The sequence below is a fragment of the Dasypus novemcinctus genome, chromosome 12 (genome assembly GCF_030445035.2).
Source record: "Dasypus novemcinctus isolate mDasNov1 chromosome 12, mDasNov1.1.hap2, whole genome shotgun sequence".
Taxonomy (NCBI): Eukaryota; Metazoa; Chordata; class Mammalia; order Cingulata; family Dasypodidae; genus Dasypus; species Dasypus novemcinctus.
The window spans coordinates 74,981,719-75,003,112 of NC_080684.1; the positions used below are offsets into that span (position 1 = coordinate 74,981,719).

General features: G+C 34.6%; 1 protein-coding gene across 2 annotated transcripts in view; it reads right to left on the minus strand.

The window, feature by feature from the left end:
* DCN (decorin) overlaps positions 1-21,394 on the minus strand; it is a 36,027-nt gene that overhangs the window by 6,463 nt on the left and 8,170 nt on the right. For both annotated transcript variants that reach the window (XM_004459822.5, XM_004459823.5), the window contains exons 3-7: positions 13,277-13,389; positions 8,806-9,019; positions 7,904-8,017; positions 3,179-3,272; positions 840-978 (exon numbers count right to left, since the gene is read on the minus strand). In XM_004459822.5, the coding sequence (XP_004459879.1) occupies positions 840-978; positions 3,179-3,272; positions 7,904-8,017; positions 8,806-9,019; positions 13,277-13,389 (674 nt within the window). The remainder of the gene's footprint in view (positions 1-839; positions 979-3,178; positions 3,273-7,903; positions 8,018-8,805; positions 9,020-13,276; positions 13,390-21,394) is intronic.

Here is a 21,394-nt window from a genome sequence, read left to right on the forward strand (position 1 = left end):
AAAAAAAAAAAGATGGTTCTAGCTTGAACCCATACAAAGCAGCTTAGATACTAAATTACCAAAAGGGTAACTTAATAAAATGATTTTACCTATATGACAGTGTTAAAAAATAGTTTCTGAATTGAATTACAATGATAGAATTATATACATTTCCCAATAAATAAAATCTAAATATGGTCTTTAAAATTAACCTGAAAACTTAATTAAGAATTAAGAAACAAAAAGCTTATTGATAAGCATATTATTTAAAAATTGAATAACTTTCTAGTTCCTCAAAGTAATAATTGGATTCTTGTTATTAATGAAATTGTCCCTATTTAAACTCAAAAACATACCTTACATTTTTATATTGACAGACTTCAAAGCTTATTACCACAATAGACCACTGAATCATAACTTATATGTATTAATGTATTATATCTTGATAATTTCTGTAAATTCAGCCACACTATTAACTAACCATTCCCTTTTGAGCTATATGACATCTGCTGAGGCTAAAAGTTTAAACTATTTTATCCCATATCTATGTATCATGAGTTATTGAGATCATTTTGTCCAACCACTCCTGACTAGTAATGTTGATCCATGACTTGAAGCTTCATAAAAGATACTACATTTTGGCAGCAAGCATTATATTAAGTTTAAGCTAATAATCCTTACTGAGAGAAAGATTAATATTTTAAACATGTTTTCCACAAAATCAGAATTAATATTTATGTCAAAAGATCGAAATAGCTCTCTGCATAAAGAAATCTAAGCAGTTTCCTGCCTCCTAGTGTCCCGGCAGGGAAGGTTTGCTCTCTGGATATTCTTCACCATATTTAGGGACACCTTATTACCTGGATATACTTATGCTCTGCCAAACCAGCAGGCACTCTTACAAGCTTGTTGTTATCTAAGTGCAGTTCCCTCAAATGAGGTGCGTTGGACAGAGAGCCGTTGTCGACGGCAGAGATGCTGTTGAAACTCAGTCCCAATCTGCAACAGAAGAAGACATTAATCCATACGCTGTCCATGGATGCCCTTATTACAAGTGTGTGAATCATCAAGCCAATATACAAAGTACCTTTGTGAATTTGCACATTCTGTTCTGCCTGCTGGAGTGCTTTTTCCAACTCTCTGAGTCCAGATAGAGCCCTTTTATTCTTAAGGTCTCAACTCAGTTGCTTTCTTTGAGACTCCTCAGACACTAACAGACTAGAAAGGGGGCCCTCCTAAATGCTCAGAAACCATCCTGCTGTCATCTCTCTTGTAAAACTTAAGGGGCTGTGTCTTAAAGGGCTGGGTATTTGAGAACCTCTCCATAATGAACGTAAGTTTCTTGAGAATAATGACTCTTGTATGTACAGAACTAACATGATGTTTGACATGCTCAGTAAAGAGCTGTTGAACTTGCTCTCATGTGTAATGAATACAGTAAATTCATTTGAGAGAGAATTAAAAGGAATAGTATTGTTACTTTGGCTCACTTTGAAAGTCAAGCAATTGTCTATTTTTCATTTGGAAGAGGACAGATATTATTTTTCTCTCTACTTGTTGCTAATCATCAACTGGAACAATTGTCCTGCAACAAGGTTATGGCATCAGTGACTGCTGCTTTCTTCTTTTCACAGTTTTGAGTTTTGGCACCAAAATACTTCTCATGTTCCAAAATCAGTGAGGAGCAAACAACATAAGGATTTGATGGTTTAATAGACATATTTCTTTAGATTTGACTCTTAAAAGAAACGTGTTAGATAAATTCAGGAGTTGGAAAAGTTTGCCTAGCCAATGAGGCAATCTGCTCTAATTTACTGAGTGGAATTCAGAAATCCACTTGGAGAGAAATCTGAATTTCTATTGGCTTTTTAGAAGTCTATTCGCTCTTTATGCTTCTTTTTGACACAAAGCATGTAACATCAATAATACATTGCAGAATGTCAAAACATTCTTACCACTTTCTGGGTAAAATGAACTTTTTTAACTAAAAAAGCACAAATACTTTGAATAATTTAATATATTTTAGAACTTTAGAATATTGTTTATCCTTTCATCATCATCACCACCATCATCATTTATATTATAAAACCAGTTCTACAGAATAAACAATGTGACTTATCTATCTACATTTTTCTACAACTAGAGGGACCTAATAAAGAGTTATATAATATATAATACCACTGTTATGAAAAATGTTTTCTACAATAGAGACTATAATTTAAGTAACTCTAGATGAAGGGTTTCTTATTATTTAAGACACCAGAGGAATTTGTTATAGCTAAATGGCAAGCTTACTCTCACCATCAGGCCTCACCATCCACTGGATCTTGGAAAATAACACAAGTGGAAAAAGCTGCATTATTCTCCTATCTGGTCTTAAGTGTTTCTCAAAGATACAAGGATATACTTTTATTTATATACCATGTAATTATACATGAAAAGAAAATGAACCAGTTTGGCACAATACTGTGATTCTCTGTAGGAACATTCAGCAACATGTGTGGGTCAAGAATTGGGTGTTCTTTGAAGACAATTGGAAAGAGTTTTGCCAGCATTCTCCTCTTATTACTTAATCAGATTATAACTTCAGAAAGATTGATGTTATGCTAGAAACTAGGATAGGCATTAGTGATTATTTATAAAAGGGGGAAAAAAGTTAAGAAGAGCCAGAAGAAAAGAGTATATTTTTTGGCTCACAATAAATGTTCAGAGACTTTTTATTTTAAATTCTGCAGAGAATTAGGGGGTTAGAGAATCTCATCCTAACTATTCTGATACTATCCGGTGGGATTGCCATTATTTCCATGTCTCTAATTTAGCTTTAACTTTAACATATTTTCAAGTTTTGGATACTCTGTTATAACTTACTTAATTTTCTGTTTGATTGTTAGAATACATTGAATGAGCATGATGATTTAATCAAGCACCTTGTACATCAGATATATCCTAATTAATCTAAAAACAATATAGTAGTCATAAAATGTGAGGTTCATCTTGTAGGTTGTGAGTTGGTATGCTATTTCATTGAATTGATTTTCAAGACATCTTGGACAATTTTGATGTTTGAGATGGTTAGAAAAAACTACAACAAGGTAAATGTGTCACAATTAAAAACCTGTCATCAGGTTTCAAATATTGAGCATGTAAAGACTAATATATCTAACCATTGTACTGATAGAATGTCATAAAATATTATTACTTAGCCAAATTATTCAGTCCTTTCAGGCTAGCTGCATCAACTTTGGTGATTTTGTTGCCATCAAGATGTAATTCAGTAAGGGAAGCAGGAAGACCTGGAATGTGGAAATACAAGATGCTAATAAATGCTTTAAGTATAGAATGCAGAATGTCCTAATGAGGACAAACACCATTAATTTTTTAAAAGACATTGTTGTAAAGAATCTAATATGGACTTCTATATTTTTCTTCAATCCCTTCATAATTCATGCTTTTTGAAGTAGTGTGAGCTATCGAAACTTTTCTGCCACATGACTTCAACAATAACATGAACCCATGTTTATTATGTAGTAAATTTTTGTCCTAGCAGTTACCAGCATAAAACGGTAGCATTCACACTCAAACTCTGAGTCTCATTATACTCTTCCACCGGTGTTAATGAGCTAATACTGCCTTTGATCGAAGATAATGAAATGGGGAGATGAGCACTTGAACTATAATAAAGAGGCTTTTTATAAGTTAAGCCTACGATGTACATAACCAGAGTATTCATTAATAAGCATCATCAGTAATTTACACTGATGTACTGCTCAGGTTGTAGCCCCTAATTGAGTTTTCCATGAACACATCAAGTGTTTCTGCCACACAGATAATGAAGAAATAGCTAAGCTTTCTTAGAACTTTTAAATCAGGACTTCTTTTTAAAAAAGGAGTGCAGAGGCCTATGCTCAAGTGATCTGCCATATGTAGACACCTGGAGAGATAATTTTAAAACCAAAGTGTCCTCTAAATCTCAGGGCAGTACTTCTTGAGTGGCTATAATTTCCAAAGATTTAGTAACGTAAATATAAAAGTTTAAATATTTTATTTTCATTTGCTTTTGCTATCTGAGGATATATCATGTTTTCATATAGCTTCTTAAGCAGCATATTGTTCCACTTACAAGGAGTGCAAAAGCTACAAAGAAAATAATAAATTGGTTACGTGTATAACTAACATCTGATTGGCTCAAAATCTTGGTTATTGTCCATAAGGATACAAAATAAGAAAATCACAGGTTATTTTTGGTCTGAAACTTTCATTATATCTCACCAAATTCTGCTGATAGTATCTAATGTAAAAGTTTAGTACATTGTTAATTGAAATGGTTATTAGTTTCTCTATGGTAATAGGATTTGTTGGCTAGGTATTTAGCTTGGCATGTTTCATAACTTAGCTCATTTAATTTTCTCAATGTATAAATTATTGGTTATTAACCCCCTTCATGGATGAGGAAAGAGTGATTCAAAGCAGTTACAAATTTGGTAGGTTATCTGGTTACTGAGCAGGGATTATATTCAGATGGCCAAGGGAAATTAAAATAGTTCCTAACTAGAGGAAATGAGAAAATAAAAAAAAAACACTTGCATTATTCTTATGAATAAATCTGGGGAATAGTCACTCTGAAAATTAGGAATTTCAACCACTTGATTCTTCTGAGAATAAATGGATGTAAATTCTTCTAATACTTCCATAAATAGAGTAATTGAGTATTTGATAAAGTAAATTGAATATGAATCCTTTCTTCCCTATGACCCCAAAAAGATTAAAAAATAAATAAACATTAAACAGTGCCTCTGCTTCACTGATTATCATCACATCTATCAGTTTTATATAAGGCTTCCAAATATCTCCCCTTATGAAGTGTCACTTTCCCAACAGGAAAGACATAGCTAGGTGGAAGTGTGCCTGTGAATACTATGAATAAAATATTTGCCATATGACAGAAAGAGGCAGGCAAATGATAAAAAGCCTTTGCCACAGTGGCATTTAGCCAAAGAATCTGTATTCTAGTGTGTTTTTTTTTTCATTTTCTCTTTTAAGCTAAATATATTGAGAGCTTATCTTGGGCTGAGTATTGTGTTTCTACATTATAAGCCTTATATTTATAAATCCTCACAAAAATTCTAGAAGATAGCTACCCATAATACCTCCATTTTGCAGATTAGAACGAAAACAAAAACAAAAACAAAAACCCTGAGGTTTTAGAGATACTGAATAATTAGCCTAAAGTTGCACAATATCTAATTGGCTGACTCAGGCTCTCCCCTAGATTGTAACACTAGGGAATGATGCTATAACCTTTGATTGTTAATTTTGTGTGACACCCAGCTAGCGTATGGTGTCCAGTTGGGTGGTCAAACACTGGCCTGGAAGTCCCTATGAAGGTGTTTTGTAGAAGTGATTAACATCTACATCCAGGTGACTTTAAGTAAAGGTGATTGATTACCCTGGATAATGTGGGTAGGCCTATTCCAATCAGATGAAGTTCTTAAGAGTAAAACATTGAGGCTTCCCTGAGGGGAAGAAATTCTATCTCAAGACTGCAACATTCACACCTCTCCAAATTTCTAGCCCATCAGACTCCCATACAGATTTCGGACTTACCAGCTCCTTCAATGAGGTATATATGTGTGTGTGTATATACATATATATATATATATGTATATACATATACATATAAATCCTGTTGGTTCTGTTTTTCTGAGAAAACCCACACTAATTCAAAGCTCTATATTATCCTCTATTGCCTTTCCGTTTTCATGAGGGATGGCAGAGAGCATGTGGAAATTAATACTTGCTGGGAGGTTGGTAGATATTCAGGTATATGGGTCCCAGCCCAAAAAAGATGGTCTCATATATTAGATAGGCATAAATATACAGAGGAGGGTGGACTTAAGAAGGCAGTAGAATGAAATGGTTAAAGACATGAGCTATGTTATCAGCCCGGCGCGATGCCAGTTCTACCGTTTCCTAGCTCTGAGACCTTTAACACAATTTACTTCACCTCCTTAAACCTCATTTTGCTCACTCATGCAATAGGGAATGATAAAACCTACTGTATACAAATGTTTTGGCAATCAGATAAAAGAATCTATGAAAAATATTTAACACAATACTAAGCACTCAATAAGGCTCAATGTACTGTGTTATAATTTTATATTATTAACTGGTAGTTAATAAAAGCAAGTTAGAGATGATGACAAGGAGAACTCAGGGGAGAGAAAAGGAAATACTGGAAAACAGATCACTAAATGATGAAGTGTGTTACTGATGGATAAATTGGCAGATGTATTAAAGGAGACAGCAAAATCAAACACCATACTCAGCATAAGTGACATGGCAGGGTGAAATAGAGACATTGGCTTTAAACTCCAGCTCCTTCACCTCTTACAGCTAGATGAATTTAGGGAAGAGATTTCATAAGTGGTCATGTATCATCATCTGTGAAATACAGAAAGTAACACTACCTACCCCTTATCCTTTTGTATATATATGTACATATTTTTATATATCGTATATGTCTATGTATACAAAATTGCTGCATTGGGAATAAAAAAGATCACTTACTAGAACATGCAGAAAATTGGAGACCCAACATGAAAGTACTTTGTAAACTAGAAATCACTTTTCTGTCCATCTATCTATCACCTGTCTATCTATCTATCTATCTATCTTTCTATCTATCTATCTATCTATCTATCTATCTATCTATCTACCTACTATCTGTCACTACCAGTCATTGCTATTATGAATTCAGACATCAAAAGTCCCTCTGCAGTCAAAAGATCATGTAGGGGACAAGGGATTGTAAGAAAGCATTCTCCAAAAGATGTACTCTCAGGAGTTGAAGGTTTGTGGAAATACAATGAAGGATAATTATTGTTTTCTGTGGGCAGGTACCAGTTGCCTACATTTTGTATTCAGTCTAAGAAAAAGGTATTAAGTTGAGAAAATGACAGATTAAGGAGAACTAGAAAATGTAGAGAGGCTTTTTTGAGACTGAAAAATCTGGGGCAGGGAAAATGTGCAAATTAGAGGAATTTCTTATTGATGGTTTGAAGTATTTCATGCTTCTCAAAGGTATTTTTCTGGGTATCTTCTCGCACTGTGAACCTACCCCCAAGACCACACTTACACAGTGTGGTGATTGCCTTTACCTGTCAGCTTTGCTATGGATTGTAAACTCCTTGAAGGCAGGCTTATGTCTTATTCACTGGCCTATCTTTAGTGGCTCATTACCTAAGTGAGTGTTCAAAACATTTCAAATGAATATTAGGAGGTAATGTTAATTCATTACTTATCTGCATGCCAGGCAATTCTCTAAATAATTCTTTAAAAAAAAAAGTGAGGCAAAAAAATTGAATTACTTGCCCAATTCCTTGAGCCAATGAGTGCAAGTAAAATGACTCCCAAATCCACACTCCTGACTGCAAACACACCAGCACCACCATTAAAAAAGAGCGGTGGCCACTGTGGCTCCCCTTCCTCAGTTAGGAATGACTGGAATGCCCAAAGATGAAAAGGAATTCAGTAAGGGATTGGGGACCCAAAGTAAAAATTGGCATGATTTCAGAGGTACTTTCATGTATCTTTTTTTTCTTTTTGCAAAGTAGAACTAAAGCACTCTACTTTTTAAAACTGTGCTTTTTTTCTCTGTAATATCACAATTCCATAATGTAAACATTGCTTCACATTCCATTACATCTTAGAAGTGACTGTGTAAGCAAAGGAGTCCAGCCACTCTCCAGGAGCCTCCATCAGCTGGTGGTCACTCAGGCTTGGCAGAAACACTTCCCAGGTTAGAGAATTTACTGGAAATAAAGTTGGCCACTCGAGCCACAATTCAAATTTCCCAAACAATTTTTTGAAATGTCAAAGCCTTTGGATTTAGATTTTCAAAGTGCTTTGGAAATTTTTCTATCACCTTGAGGAATGGAAGTTATGTTGGTGTCAGCGATGCGGATATAGGAGAGCTTCTTCATTCCTTGAAAGGCTCCGTTTTCAATTCCTGAGCTCTTCAGTGGGTTGGTTCCCAGTTCTGTGAATGAAATAAGTGCAATTCTTTTAAAGAACAATTTTAGGATATTACGAATCAAAATAATGTCTGTCTCCACAAGGAATCTACCAGAAAGCTGGGTTATTAACAACATGAATGAAAAGCACAAGAGATAATAAGGGGTATGTTCCTCATAGCGTGGCAAAGTGGGGTAAAAACCTTCTTGATAAAGTCAACAACAAACATCAAAACAAAGAAACAGCAGTAGCAAAAACAATAACAGCAAAATTATCTCAGGTGCATGCACAGGTATGCCCTGAAATCAACAAATGTAAGTGGTCCCACAGCATACCTTATGCTTAAGCTATAATTTTCCTAAGGTGCTATAAAATGATGTTAAAGAATTTACATCTAGTATTTTTGCAAACCTATTATAAAATTACAATTGTTTACTGCAAATATAGAAAGACATAACATAATTTTAAAGCCAAAGACTTAACATTTTAGAACACAACACATCCTCACAACGGAAAGGTATCCCCAATATCTGTAAGTGTTGCTTGATTTCATCCTGAATCATTGGCTTATGGTGGATAACTCAGCCCTAGAGCTTTCTCCACTTTCTCAGATGCTCAAGGAGAGGGAACAAAAATATTGTAAGGCATTTTTACAGAATCAAAACCCTACTTCTCTTGGACTTGCTGCTGTAATTCAGATAGGCTTAATGCATGTAGGCTATAACTAATTTACCTTTCTGAAGCTAAAGCTTACTTAAAATTCCTTAAGGTGAAACTTGAATCCTGGTCTTAGAGTTATAAGAATACGGGTACCTATGACGATCATCTGGTTCAGTCCATTGAAAACAGCTTTTCGTATTTTGGTGATCTCATTCTCGTGGACACGCAGCTCCTGAAGAGTTTTGGGCATTTTTTCTGGCAATTCCTTCAGCTGATTCTTTGACAAATAAAGTCGTTCCAGTTTCACCAAAGGTGCAAATGCTCCAGGACTGATTTTGTTAATTTTGTTGTTGACAAGGATCAATGTCTGAAGATAGCAAACAAAAACAGCAACATTTAAATCAAAAACCTTCCATGTACATAGAACAAGTGCCTACTATGTGCAGTCCATTCATGAGACTAGAAAATAAGTCTGGAGAATTGCAAGAAATCTGAAAAAAAAAATAGATGTGGTTCCTTTACGTAAGAGGATCTAAATGTCAGGAACAAAGTTGGAGAAAAATGTGTTGTGATACACGGTCTCCTTATTTATATATACATATGTACACACATACAAACGGTGGATACTTAATGACAGACAAAAAGCAGGTCCTCAATTCCATCCATGAAGGAAAATTCTGAAATCAAATCAATAAATAATTAAATATATTAAACATGATGTGGACATCTGCTTTATCTATATTGAAAGCTGGAACCACTTTTATCTCATGTAATTCCAACTGCTAACTCAGTTGTTCCTCTAGTATTCAGAAAGATATACAGATGAACACAGATTAGATAAATGACATAATCAAGGTCTTATTAATGAAAAAAAATGAAGAAGAGGAAAAAAATGCTTAATCGTATTTATACAGATTGGAATTAGATGAGATAAATGTGCCTAAAAAAGAACTTATTAGGAATGTTTCCATAACATGTTCATCTGCTTTTTCTGTTCTTTTTGTGTGTGTGTGAATTTGAAATAAAGTTGTTAAGGAAAAAAAAAGTTGAACCAGACTGTTTTAATAATATGTACACTTTTCCCCCAAGTCACTTATGTAGGGCTTACACTGGGCCAGGTATTGTTCTAAGGACTTTTATGTTACTATCATATTTATAGGCAATTGTTAGTATACAGATTCGAGCAAGACTGCTCCTGAGTTTAGATCTCAACCTGAGCTCTATTTTTTGTGTTACTATGAACAATAACAACCTCTCTGTGCCTGTTTTTCCTTATCTGTGTAGAGGGGATACTAGGAGCATCTGCCCCATAAGGGTGGTTATAAGGATTAACTAGGCTAATGTAGATAAAGTACTAAGAACAGTGCATAACATATAATAGTTACTAAACAAATGCTTGCTTTAGACAAATTTTGTTGCTTTTTAATTTTAAAAGAACTTCTTAGATTTATGAAGCTATGTTCAAAGGAAACATATTGAAGGTTGGCAATACCATACTTCATTTTTTCCATTATTTTATGAAATTATTACGTAGTTTTCCTACCATATGTAAGAATAAAACAACTACTCTTTTTCCACATGTACCATGCACAATGAACCACACAGTGGTAAACTGATAAAATTATTGGAGGGGGGGAAAATAACTCTTTTTTTTCTTTTCTTTAAATCCTTTCTATTTTAATCCTCATTAAATTTCATTTCTCCCCTTCCTTCTCTTTCATTTGTGCTTTTCCTAGCTTAAATTATAATGTTGATTTGCATGATAACCCATGAATGAAAGAGTAAGAGAAAATAGCTGTTTATCATCCTCTTTACAGTAGGAAGCTCTAAGAAACTCTATTCTGGTGTATTCTTTGAAGTAGAGAAATAAAGAGAGCACCAAGACAATGGTTGCCTAAAAACGGTTCTTAGAAAGAGACTTGTATAGAAAAAAGAATACATTGTTACAAATGCCAGATTCAATAAGAACATCCCAGACCTAGATATTTCTTATTTAAGGAAATAGAAAGTTTTAAACAAATTATTCAGATTATGCGGATCTTGGCATTAAAGTAAGAAAGTTTTCCTTCCTTAAAAAAGTAACTTATGAACATAAAAGGAAGTTTTAAAAATATGTTATTTATCAAAAGTAATGTTATTCACTTCTTAAAATCATTTCTTTAATCTTAGTCCAATGATAATTTAAATGGTCACTGAAAAACCTTGTTGGTATCACTATCAGCTCTCTTCCAGTGAAATATTAATGTGAAAGTTAACATGAAGGAGAGGAGGTGAGTAGAGGCTGGGGCCCAGCATGTGTTATCAGTGTGGGCATCAGTAGACTAGAGGCTGGGGCCCAGTATGTGTTATCAGTGTGTTCATCAGTGGAGATGGATCCCATTGCCCAAGAACTGAGACCTTTAGCTCAAGCCTTGTCTTCCATTGTTTTCCAGTCTGTTTCTTTCAGTCTAGCAAGACTGTATCCTTATTTGTCTGTTACTTACTTTTTTATTTCTTTGCTTTCCTCTTGCCTTTCAAAATTCTGCTAATTCTATAAGATGCTTTTGTCTCATGGTCTCTCAAAACACTAACATATAACTTGAAGTATGACAATGTCTGATTTTTCTTATTTCATGTCCTTAACACTTTCTACTTACATCATATTTTTCTTATGCTGTGTGGCACCTCAATAAATTAGCTATGGCATTTTATTAAATGCTATCATTTTTATTAAATGTTCCAATCTTAAAGTAATACAGAAAAATCTCTGTTTCCTTACAAAATCTGGTATATTTTCTTATGAAGTATAAATGTTTATTCCTTTTCTCACCTTGGCTGTCAGAAAGTTAATAACTGAGTCTTGTCTTGGTCATATTAACTGTGTAGTATATTGCAACCAGTTTATTTTATATTATTTTCCCCTTCTATTTATATTTCTTATTCTAATATATATAGTAGTCAAATGATTTATTTGTATATTTACATTTTACTATTTTATTGGCAGTTCTTATACAATATACCCCTCAATTATTTTCTACAATGACTAGAAGAGACACAGAGGCATAAATTTAGAGTTTATTGTGCTCATGATCCCAACTTTAAGCATATATTTTTATGACATTTATTAAAAGAGCTGTGAACTAATTTTCACAGATAGGTTACTCATCACTAGAACAGTCTCTCCATTTTCTGGAAATTCTAATTCTTCAAAAGTTATTATTTTTTAATGTTGAACACAAATATTTTTCCTGAAAATTTCCACTTGCTCAAATAATTCCAACATCTTGATATTGAAGCAAATAAATATAATTCTTCTAGTGCCTTTTTCTGTTCAGTTTAGACATCCAGATTCTCCTTCAATTGTGCCTGTAGGATAGGATTTCCATATCCTTTATTCCCATAATCACCCTTATCAGGATGTTCAAAAATGCATTGCCCAGGACCAGACTGAATACTTCAAGGGTTGCTTGGCCAGAATAGAAGACAGACAGAGGGAGATGTTTATATTCTTTCCTTTTGGCAGTGAAGTCTAACTTACTTATGCTAAATGTGCTCTTATATTCTGGGGGAAAAAACTACATGACACTCATCCCACATATAGGGGACTATGTGGACAGGGTGAAAAAAAAAAACACATAAGGATTCTAGTGCCCTACATGAAGAGACAATTCATTTGCTCTAACAGAAAGCTTCCTTAACAGGGCTTACCCCCAACAATTGGGTTGATCATTGTCCATTTACAGCAAGCTCTCCCTCAAACTACAGTCATTTTTATTCTTTGCCCTTCACAGTGTCCTTTCGGCCGATGGCACCACCCAGATGCTGTTGTCTGCTGGCTTCCAGCTAGATTCAGTCATAGGAAAGACTGACAGGAAATCAAGAGGTGGGAAAATAGCCCCTCAGCTGGCTCTGAGACTCCCTTGTTCCTTTAGACTAGGGGTAATAACAGCTTTGGTGCTTCACAATGCCTTGTTGGTTCCTGTTCCCTTTTGTAAACAGTCCCTTCAGCAAATTCTATCCCATGAACCCCTACTGAGAGAGCCATCTGCTTCTTACTGGAATCCTAACTAGTAGACTGTGAGTGTTTCATATAATACAGTAGAGGTAAGGGAAATCACCATTAAAACATGTATAGAAGCAGCATGCATACTCTTAAATTTAAACCAAGGTACACATATATATTTTATTGAAGATGGAATTATGGTCACTGAATAAAATACAGATAATTTTCCATTTCGTCTTGGTGCAAATCTTTGAGCCTTTCAGAGATAATTTTTACCTCTCAGAAAATGAATGATAAAAATGAAACAAATGAGATAACACTAAGATCAGTCCATTCTGCTTTTTGTTCCACTCTTGAAGTGCAATCTAGTTAGGAAGATAAATATTATATTTACAAAGTAAACACTCAAGATATATGGACTGGATTTAAGAAAATCAGGTGACTTTTTAGGGGTTAATGAATACGGTGCTTTGCTCCTCACTATCCACAAAAAAGAGAATTTAATGAATATGCATCTCTGTGCCTTTTTATTGCCATAAAATATGCTTGACCTCACCTAGGCTTTGTTTTGAAAATACTTTGAGCCATACCTTGTTACAGCTCAAAAGAAACAAGCACGTAAATAATAAATAAGGTCCTTACATGAAGGTTCTTCAGGTTCTTAAAGTCTCCATCTTTGATTTCAGTTATTTTGTTGTTTTGCAGGTCCAGCAGTGTTGTGTCAGAGGGAAGTTCCTTTGGCACTTTGTCTAGACCTAGCAGGAAGTAAAAGGAATGCAAAGACAGTTGAAAATGGACACAAGGGTACAGAATCACAAAAGATATGTTTACAAAGAAATCAACGTTGCAAATAGTTTTACCAGTAACTTAATTTTTTTCCTTCTAAGAATTATCTCAATTGTAGTTTAAAATATTTGCTTTATCTTTTCCAAAGAGATCAAATGATTTTCTGCTTTATGTATAAACTTGAAAGAAAGTTTTTTCTTTAAAAGAGTAATTCCTTTTATTATTCATAAATGAGTGATTTGTAAATTGATAAAATTCTCTCCTAAATATTTTGCCAGTGGAGAGATCTTTAACCAAATCTTCAAAAAGCTTTTTGTTAAACCTGATGCAGTGACAAATTTACACTTGCAGCTAAATTTAAATGAACATGTAACCAATTTATTGTGTCAAAAACTTGGAAATTTATTCAATCTTTTTGCAGAACAATCCTTTCAGTTTTAATCAGAATGAAAAAATAATTTCAATTTTAGTTTTTTTTTTGTATTTTTTTTAGGAGGTACTGACAATTGAACAACATAACTCTGAAATGTTTTCCAATCTTTGGTAGAAGCAATCTCTCCATTATAACTGAAATACTGAAGATCTTTCATTTACTCAACAATGCTTTTTGAATACCTCCTAGGCACCACCAAATTATTATATCCTGAGGATACAGCCTGGAATAAAACATAAATTGCCCACACCCTTATGAAAAGATAATCTATCTATAGTTTTCAATTAAAAAGAAACTAAATCAACATGTAATTGTAATTTGGGGACGATACCTTTCTGATTGTGAGTCATATGTAACCATATACTGGTAAACTATCTCTGTACCCATATTTCCTATCTTAATTTCTTCCATAAATATTATATTTGGAACCACTTATTTCTGAGCTATTTCCAAAGAACTGTGTTTTGTTCCCAATTCCGTTGCTCTGTTAATAATGAAAAAAAAATCTGTTCTCCATTCAGTGACCAGCTATCTTAATAAATTTGTACATCAAAATGTAGGTGATTCTGACCACACATAAATAAATTCTAAGGACTCACTGCAGAAACAATTCACAGAGAAACAAGATGATGTGTTTCCAGTGATGAAGAGCAATCCATCATAACAACTACTTTGTAGGAGGATATTTAACTATAGTATATGGTTGTCATCACTGCCATTTTCTGAAATGTCAATTTACTAATTGCATGCAATTAGAAGTTGTGGGCTTCTGCCAAATCTTTGATAATTAATGTTTTCCAAGCAAGAAAAGACATATTTGTTTTCACTTGAACTGCTTCCATTTCTTCTTCTACTTTTAAATATACTTACTTTAAAAAATGATTATGATAGTAGTTGTCAGGTTATTGTTTGGTTAGTTTGGTTTTGAACTTTATAAGAAACTACCTCATTCAACATTTAAAAAATTTTACTTTACCAGGAATCACAGAGCCTAAGCTAGTCAACCTCTCTTTTTTAATAGGTAAAGTAATTGAAACCCAAAGAAGATAAATGGCTTACCCAAGGTACACCTCATGGTTAAATTGAACCAAGGACCAAGATGGTTTGAAACATCATTTCAGAACTATCTGATGTGCCATTTATGCACATCATGTGTACTTTTAAAAGATACTGGTCTACACTTTCTCTTGAACACACCGTGCCCTTTCCCAGCTAAATGTTTTTGTTCATACAATTCATGTGCTATGGAATGTTCCATCTGCTCATTCCCTCTACTTTCATTTAACCATACTTTAAAGTAAATCCACAATTTTCACCTCCTTTAGGTTAGTCCTGACGACTCCAGTAAAAGTGATTTCCCTTCTTCAAACTCCTTATGTGCTACATACTTATAAGTTTATGATGTATTGTTTATTATTTTAGTCAACCCCATTTTATGTACCTGAAAACTGATACATTTGTGAGGCACCTTTTGTCTGACATGTGTCTGAGGAAGTTTACCTTTCTGTCCCACATGGTAAAAGTTTCTTTTCATGGGACATAGTTCTCTTGGAAAGGATCAATTATATTCTTCTAGATGGAAAAAACAAATCCTCACTCATGTATTAATATTGTAAAGACTAAACAGGGAAGCAGATTTGGTTCAACTGACAGAGTATCCATCTACCACATAAGAGGTCCAGGGTTCAAACCCAGGGCTTCTTGACCCGTGTAGGGGAGCCCTATGCACAAGGAGTATGCCCCTCAAGGAGAGCCGCCCTACACACACAAAAAAGCACAACCCACCCAGGAGTGGCGCCACACACACAGAGAGCTGATGCAGCAAGATGACAAACAACAAAAAGAGACAGATTCTTGGTGCCACTGACAAGAATGAAAGTGGACAAAAAAGAACACACAGCGAATGGACACAGAGAGCAGACAATGGGGGGATGAAGGGGAGAGAAATAAATGAAAAATTTAAAATTAAAAAGAAAAAAAGGACTAAACAAACAGGGAGCAGAGTGGCTCAAGGAGTTGAGTGCCTGCCTTCTACATGGGAGGTCCCGGGTTTGGTTCCCAGTGCCTCCTAAAGAAGACAAACAAACAATGAACAGAAAATGAGCAGACCATGAGCAAAAACAATGAGCAGACAACAATCACCAACAAGCAGGGAGTGGATTTGTCTCAAGCAGTTGAATGCCTGCTCTCACATGGGAGGGACTGGGTTCAGTTCCTGATGACTCCTAAAGAAAAAACACACAGACAACCAACAGGCAATGAGCAAAAAACAGCAAGCAGACAATGAGCTAAAATAAGGAGCAGACAAGGAGCACAAACAATGAGCAAAAACAATGAGCAAACAGACAGATAAGGGAGACATCTCAGGGGGAGGGGAAAAAAGCAAACAAACAAGTGATCTTGGATCTGATTAAGCCTGTACTTATAAGAATTTACAAGAAACAGAGACCAAAAGCACATGCTAAAAGTTCATTAAAAAGAGGAAATCAACAAAATTCCAATTCCTGTAACAAAGAAATTCCAAAGGAAAATGAAAAAATGTAGGTGAAACTACATTTTAAGAGAGACTTAGGAGCTATTTTAACCCATTGCAATATGTATCCTTGATTTGTATGATTCACACAAACTGTAAAATAAAACATTTATGAGATGGTTAGAAATGTATGCATTGTGTGAGTATTTGATGGTATTAATAAATTATTGTTATTTTCAGGTATGGCAATGGTTAGTATGATTATGTTTTTTAAGAGTTTTTATCTTTCAGAGAATTTACTTCCAAATAATACGGTAAAGGGGAGGGGAGTAGGTGTTTATAGGTAAACATTGACATTGTTTGATAATTGTTGAAGTTCAGTGGTGGGTGCACAAAATTCCCTTAACATATCCTGTAATTTTGTACTTTTACATTTTTTTATAATAACTTCTTTTTATATGACTGTCATTTGAAATTCTTCTACTTGATCCTTAAAATCAATGAGCAAATTGCATACACTTTTTGCACCTGAGTTTCCTTCCATCTTTTGGAATTGTGTGGGAATTCAATAAAACTCTAAATTTAGCAAGACTCTAACACAGTGCACAGCAAGGCCTTAATTACTAGAACTAAGGAAAAGAAACAGTGCAGCTGTAATTTTCTTGCTGGTTATTAGTCTATACAACTGTGATGAGTGGTTGTATTTTTTCTGCTCATTATAATATATGTTAATATAATATATATTATCCTGCATAGTGAAATTTGGTTTGCAGCATGTCATACACTGATTTGTCGTTTAAAACCCTTAGTCCTGGATTAGTTTTTCTTCTCAGTCACCTTCTGGTCTTACTATAACCATCATTCTTCCCATGAGGTCTAAGCCTTTGAAGAGCTGCCTACTAAGCTCCACTATTGGATGGGAACCACTCTGATGAGCATATGTTGACAAATAATTAGATCTCTCCCCTCCCCCCCCAAAAAAAAAATCTGCTCCTGGTCAATTTAACACTATTTTAATGGTGGCAAATGCTATACTAACTTGTTCATCTGTAAAATAGCAGTCTTTCTTTACATTATGCATTATGCTATTTTATTTTTGTTTTGGGTCAACGTTATTATCTTTACAGTCAGAAAGTCCTGAGTTAAAACCAATTTGGCCACTAAGTAGAAATGGTTCAACATAACTTAGTTTCCCTCTGCTTTTATTTCCTTATCTGGAAATGCTAAGCATGTTATAAACTGAGGTAGAAATATATTAAATCTAATTATTATTTGTTGGTGATTAAAATCTTTGTTTCCATTAAACATTGTTTATTTGGACTAAAATTAATTTTTAAGAAGTGTAAAAGCAGGCGGTGTTTGATGGTAACAGTTATTATTAAGCTTTTTGATAAAGCACATTCCAATTTTAATGGTGTAGCATTTTATTAACTGTATTCACTGTATTTTATTAACTAATTTCAACTAATAATTTCAACTGAATTATTCTTACTGATTAATTATATGGCTATTCATAAAAATGACAGCAAATCATAGGGAATAAGATATTAACCTTTTAAAATGAAATATCAACCATATAAAATTTGCTTCAAAGATGTTCTGTGGTGGAAATAGTCAAAGAAATGTGATTCCATGCATTACTTATCATCTTAAGTAGAAGTTTTGAGTAACTATGAACTTAACTTCTAAGTTAATGTGAATATAATTGATTTTAACTGTAAATAGTTTGTTAAATAATGACCTTCTAGGTCATCATGTGATATCTGTGGAGCTTCGGTATATATATATCATTTCTTCTTAAACTTTTCATTAGAAAGGCATATAAATCCAAATAAGTTTGTAGATAATGGAATTTGCCAAAGAGGGTGTTAATTGAATTCTCCATCCCATATGCTGGATGGTACAACCTTGTCCCACCTACATAAAGAGGTAGAGTTGAATGTCCCTCCTCTCCTCTCTAATCTGCACTGGCCTTATGATGCCTCTGTGAACTAATAGACATTGAGGAAATGATACAGCCATGACTTTTGAGGCTAGGTCAGCAAAGGTTATACAAACTGCACCTGATTTTTTACGGATGCCATGTTAGTTTGTCTATCCTGAGACCACCATACTGGAGAGGCCATTTGAGGCATTCCAAATGGCCATATCGCTGAGCTCGCAGGCGAGAGCAGTGCAAGAACTCCCATGGGTGTCTAGCGCAGGCTAGTCTCCCCATGACTACACCCCAAGTGACATCTGACCACAAACACACCAGAAATTCCAGGTGAAAACCATCCTTCTGAGCCATTTCCAAATTTTCTGACCCTCAAATCATGAGCAAAACAAAACTATTTTTTAAACTACCAAGTCTTGGGGTAACAGGAGAAAAGTGAGGTACTACATTGACTTATTCTTCAATATGCAACCTTAATATAATTCTAAATTTTTCATTAACATGCAACATTTACAAGCTGACATGAATTATTTCTTTGCTTTCACAAATTCTGTAAAAGGAGCTTTATTTTCTTTAAAATAGGGTTATTTATAAAGGGAAATAAAACTCTTTTAAAAGTATTATCAAAAATCATTTCTGAAACAAAGACTAATAAGAAACGTATTTTTCTCCTGGTTGCCCTAGTGATGAAAAACATTGTTCTGCTAGCAAATGTCAGCTTTCTGGTAAACATCATGTTGGGAAAAGGCCAGGTCATCCTAAAACATCATGCTTTATTTTTCACCCTGTGGCAGGTGTCCAAACTCCAAGATCTGTTATTTGTGATTTCCAACAATATTTTATATAATTCTGTCTTCAACAAAATTAAGAGAATGGTGATCTACTTCAGTTTTTGGAATCTAACTAAAATAATGTTTAGGATCCTCAGGTCTACCAAAGAAACATTCTGCTCAAGGCAAGCAAAATTAAAAGAGGCAATTTTGGACTGTGATGGAAGTTAAACTGAGCTCCAAATTGGATGATTCTGCCTTTAATTCCATTATCTTTTCAAATAAGCTCAAGGAAGGTTTAAGCTTCTTAGTTCTATAGTTAGCCTCAAAGAGAAGAAGAAAGGGCTTATAACAACTCATTGACTTTTAATTCCCAGTCAGCCATGCTTGTTCCCAGTTTCTAGCTTGGTAGATTCGAGAATATTGTAGAATTATGACCTAATTTAATCAACAAGCCATGCATATTTGTACTCGTTCATTTATCAAGCATTTATTGATGTTTGAGAGCCTACCAAGTATAAGACACTGTTGGACAGAGGGTCTAGAAAGATGGTGTAATTCTTCATTATGTTTATTTTCAAGGAAATGTATGATTTTGATACTCTTTTTAAGGAGAAAATTTAAGATTAGAAGATCTCCTGATTTTCCTCTTTTACTCAGAGAATTAATATTCCAGCTAAACCTATTTTATTCCTGTCCCCTGAGCCAGGAATGAGCGCCAAAGGAGAATGCATCACAGCTGTAGCCTAGCATGGCAAAATGCCTAGATCTCAAGCAGCTGCCTCTCTCTCCCTCCTGGGACTGAGAAGGAAACTGGGGGTACGTCAGTTCTCAGTCAGGTCAAGGAGGCCGACACTTCCCTTGGCCTTCTCTGACTCTTTCTTCCATCTTTACCTCTTGAGTCAGGAGCCTTGGCTTCTTGGATCACACATGGGCCTTTCTTGCATCATCTGTGGATCTGCCTTTTCCACTTCTATCCAGCTAATTTAGGCACATTGTGCACATAAGAAAAGATAGCAAACTTTTCCTCTGTCTTCCGACTTCCTTCCTTTACCAAGTTTGAGAGACAGGCATTTGATGCATCTGAACTCTGAATTAGGGTCACCCCATCCCCCTGCTGCTGGAGAGCCAGACAAAAGCTATGAAGGAAACTGAGCCTCTAGCCTTCTGTCTGACCCTCTACAAACTAGCCCTAATTAATTCTCCAGGGCCAATTTCATGGAAGAAATCTAATGTTTCAGGTTTGCTTCTGGAAATTCAGTTTCCCGTGACAAACAACAAGCTATAGCATATGTCCCAAGTGGTGACTCCAATAAAATTTTCACCAGTTCAAGTAAAATGACTAAAGAGAAACAAAGGAAGTAACTCGAGCCCATCAGCAGATGAATGATGAAATAAAATATGGTTTATACATACAATGCAATATTATTCAGTCTTAAAAAGGAATGATCTTCTGATACAGGCTACTACATGGATGAATTCTGAAGATATCATGTTGAATGAAATAAGCCAGACACAAAGGGATAGGTATTGTATGATCTCACTTATATGAAATAAGTAGAATATTCAAATTTATAGAGTCAGAAACTAGAATACAGTTTACTAGGGCCAAGGATGGGGATGGGGTGGGGAATGGAGGATTAATGCTTTGTTGGTATAGAGTTCCTGATCAGGGTGATGGAAAAGTTTTGGTAATGGATGGTAGTAATGTGGTACAACATCGTGAATGTAATTAATACCACTGAATTGCATATATCAGAGTGGATAAAATGGGAAATTTTAGGGTTTTTTAAATATGTTTTTAACATTTAAAAAATCCCATAGAACTGCACAAAGAATGAACTCTTGTGTAAACTTTGGACTATAGTTAATAGTATAATTATAATAATACTGTTTCATCAGTTGTGACAAAGTATTTCACTAATAATGCAAGGTGTTAATATAGTGTAGACATGTGAGAGCTCCGTACTTTCTGCAAGATTTTTCTGTATTCCTATAACTGCTCTCGTAGAAAAAAGGAAGAAAGCTATTGCAGTTAAGGGACTGTACTTTATTTCCTGAAATTTTAAAATTAAGATAGCTTTTGTAATATGAGGTAAGTTTTAAGAGCCAGTAGTTATTTGTAATGCTTATACATGGCAAAATAAAAGAGTTCATCTTCTGTAGCCTTTTCTAGAGGTCCAAGGATGCTCTTGCCAATCAACATATTCTATCATTATAAAATAGCCTAATGTTTTACTGCTCTCTACTCAACCAAACCAATTTTGTTCAAAGGAGTATCGCCGTGGAGAACACTAAATTGCTTTGATTTTTTTACTTATGTCTGTTTTTACATTTGGAAATGATATGGCCCTTTTTCTTG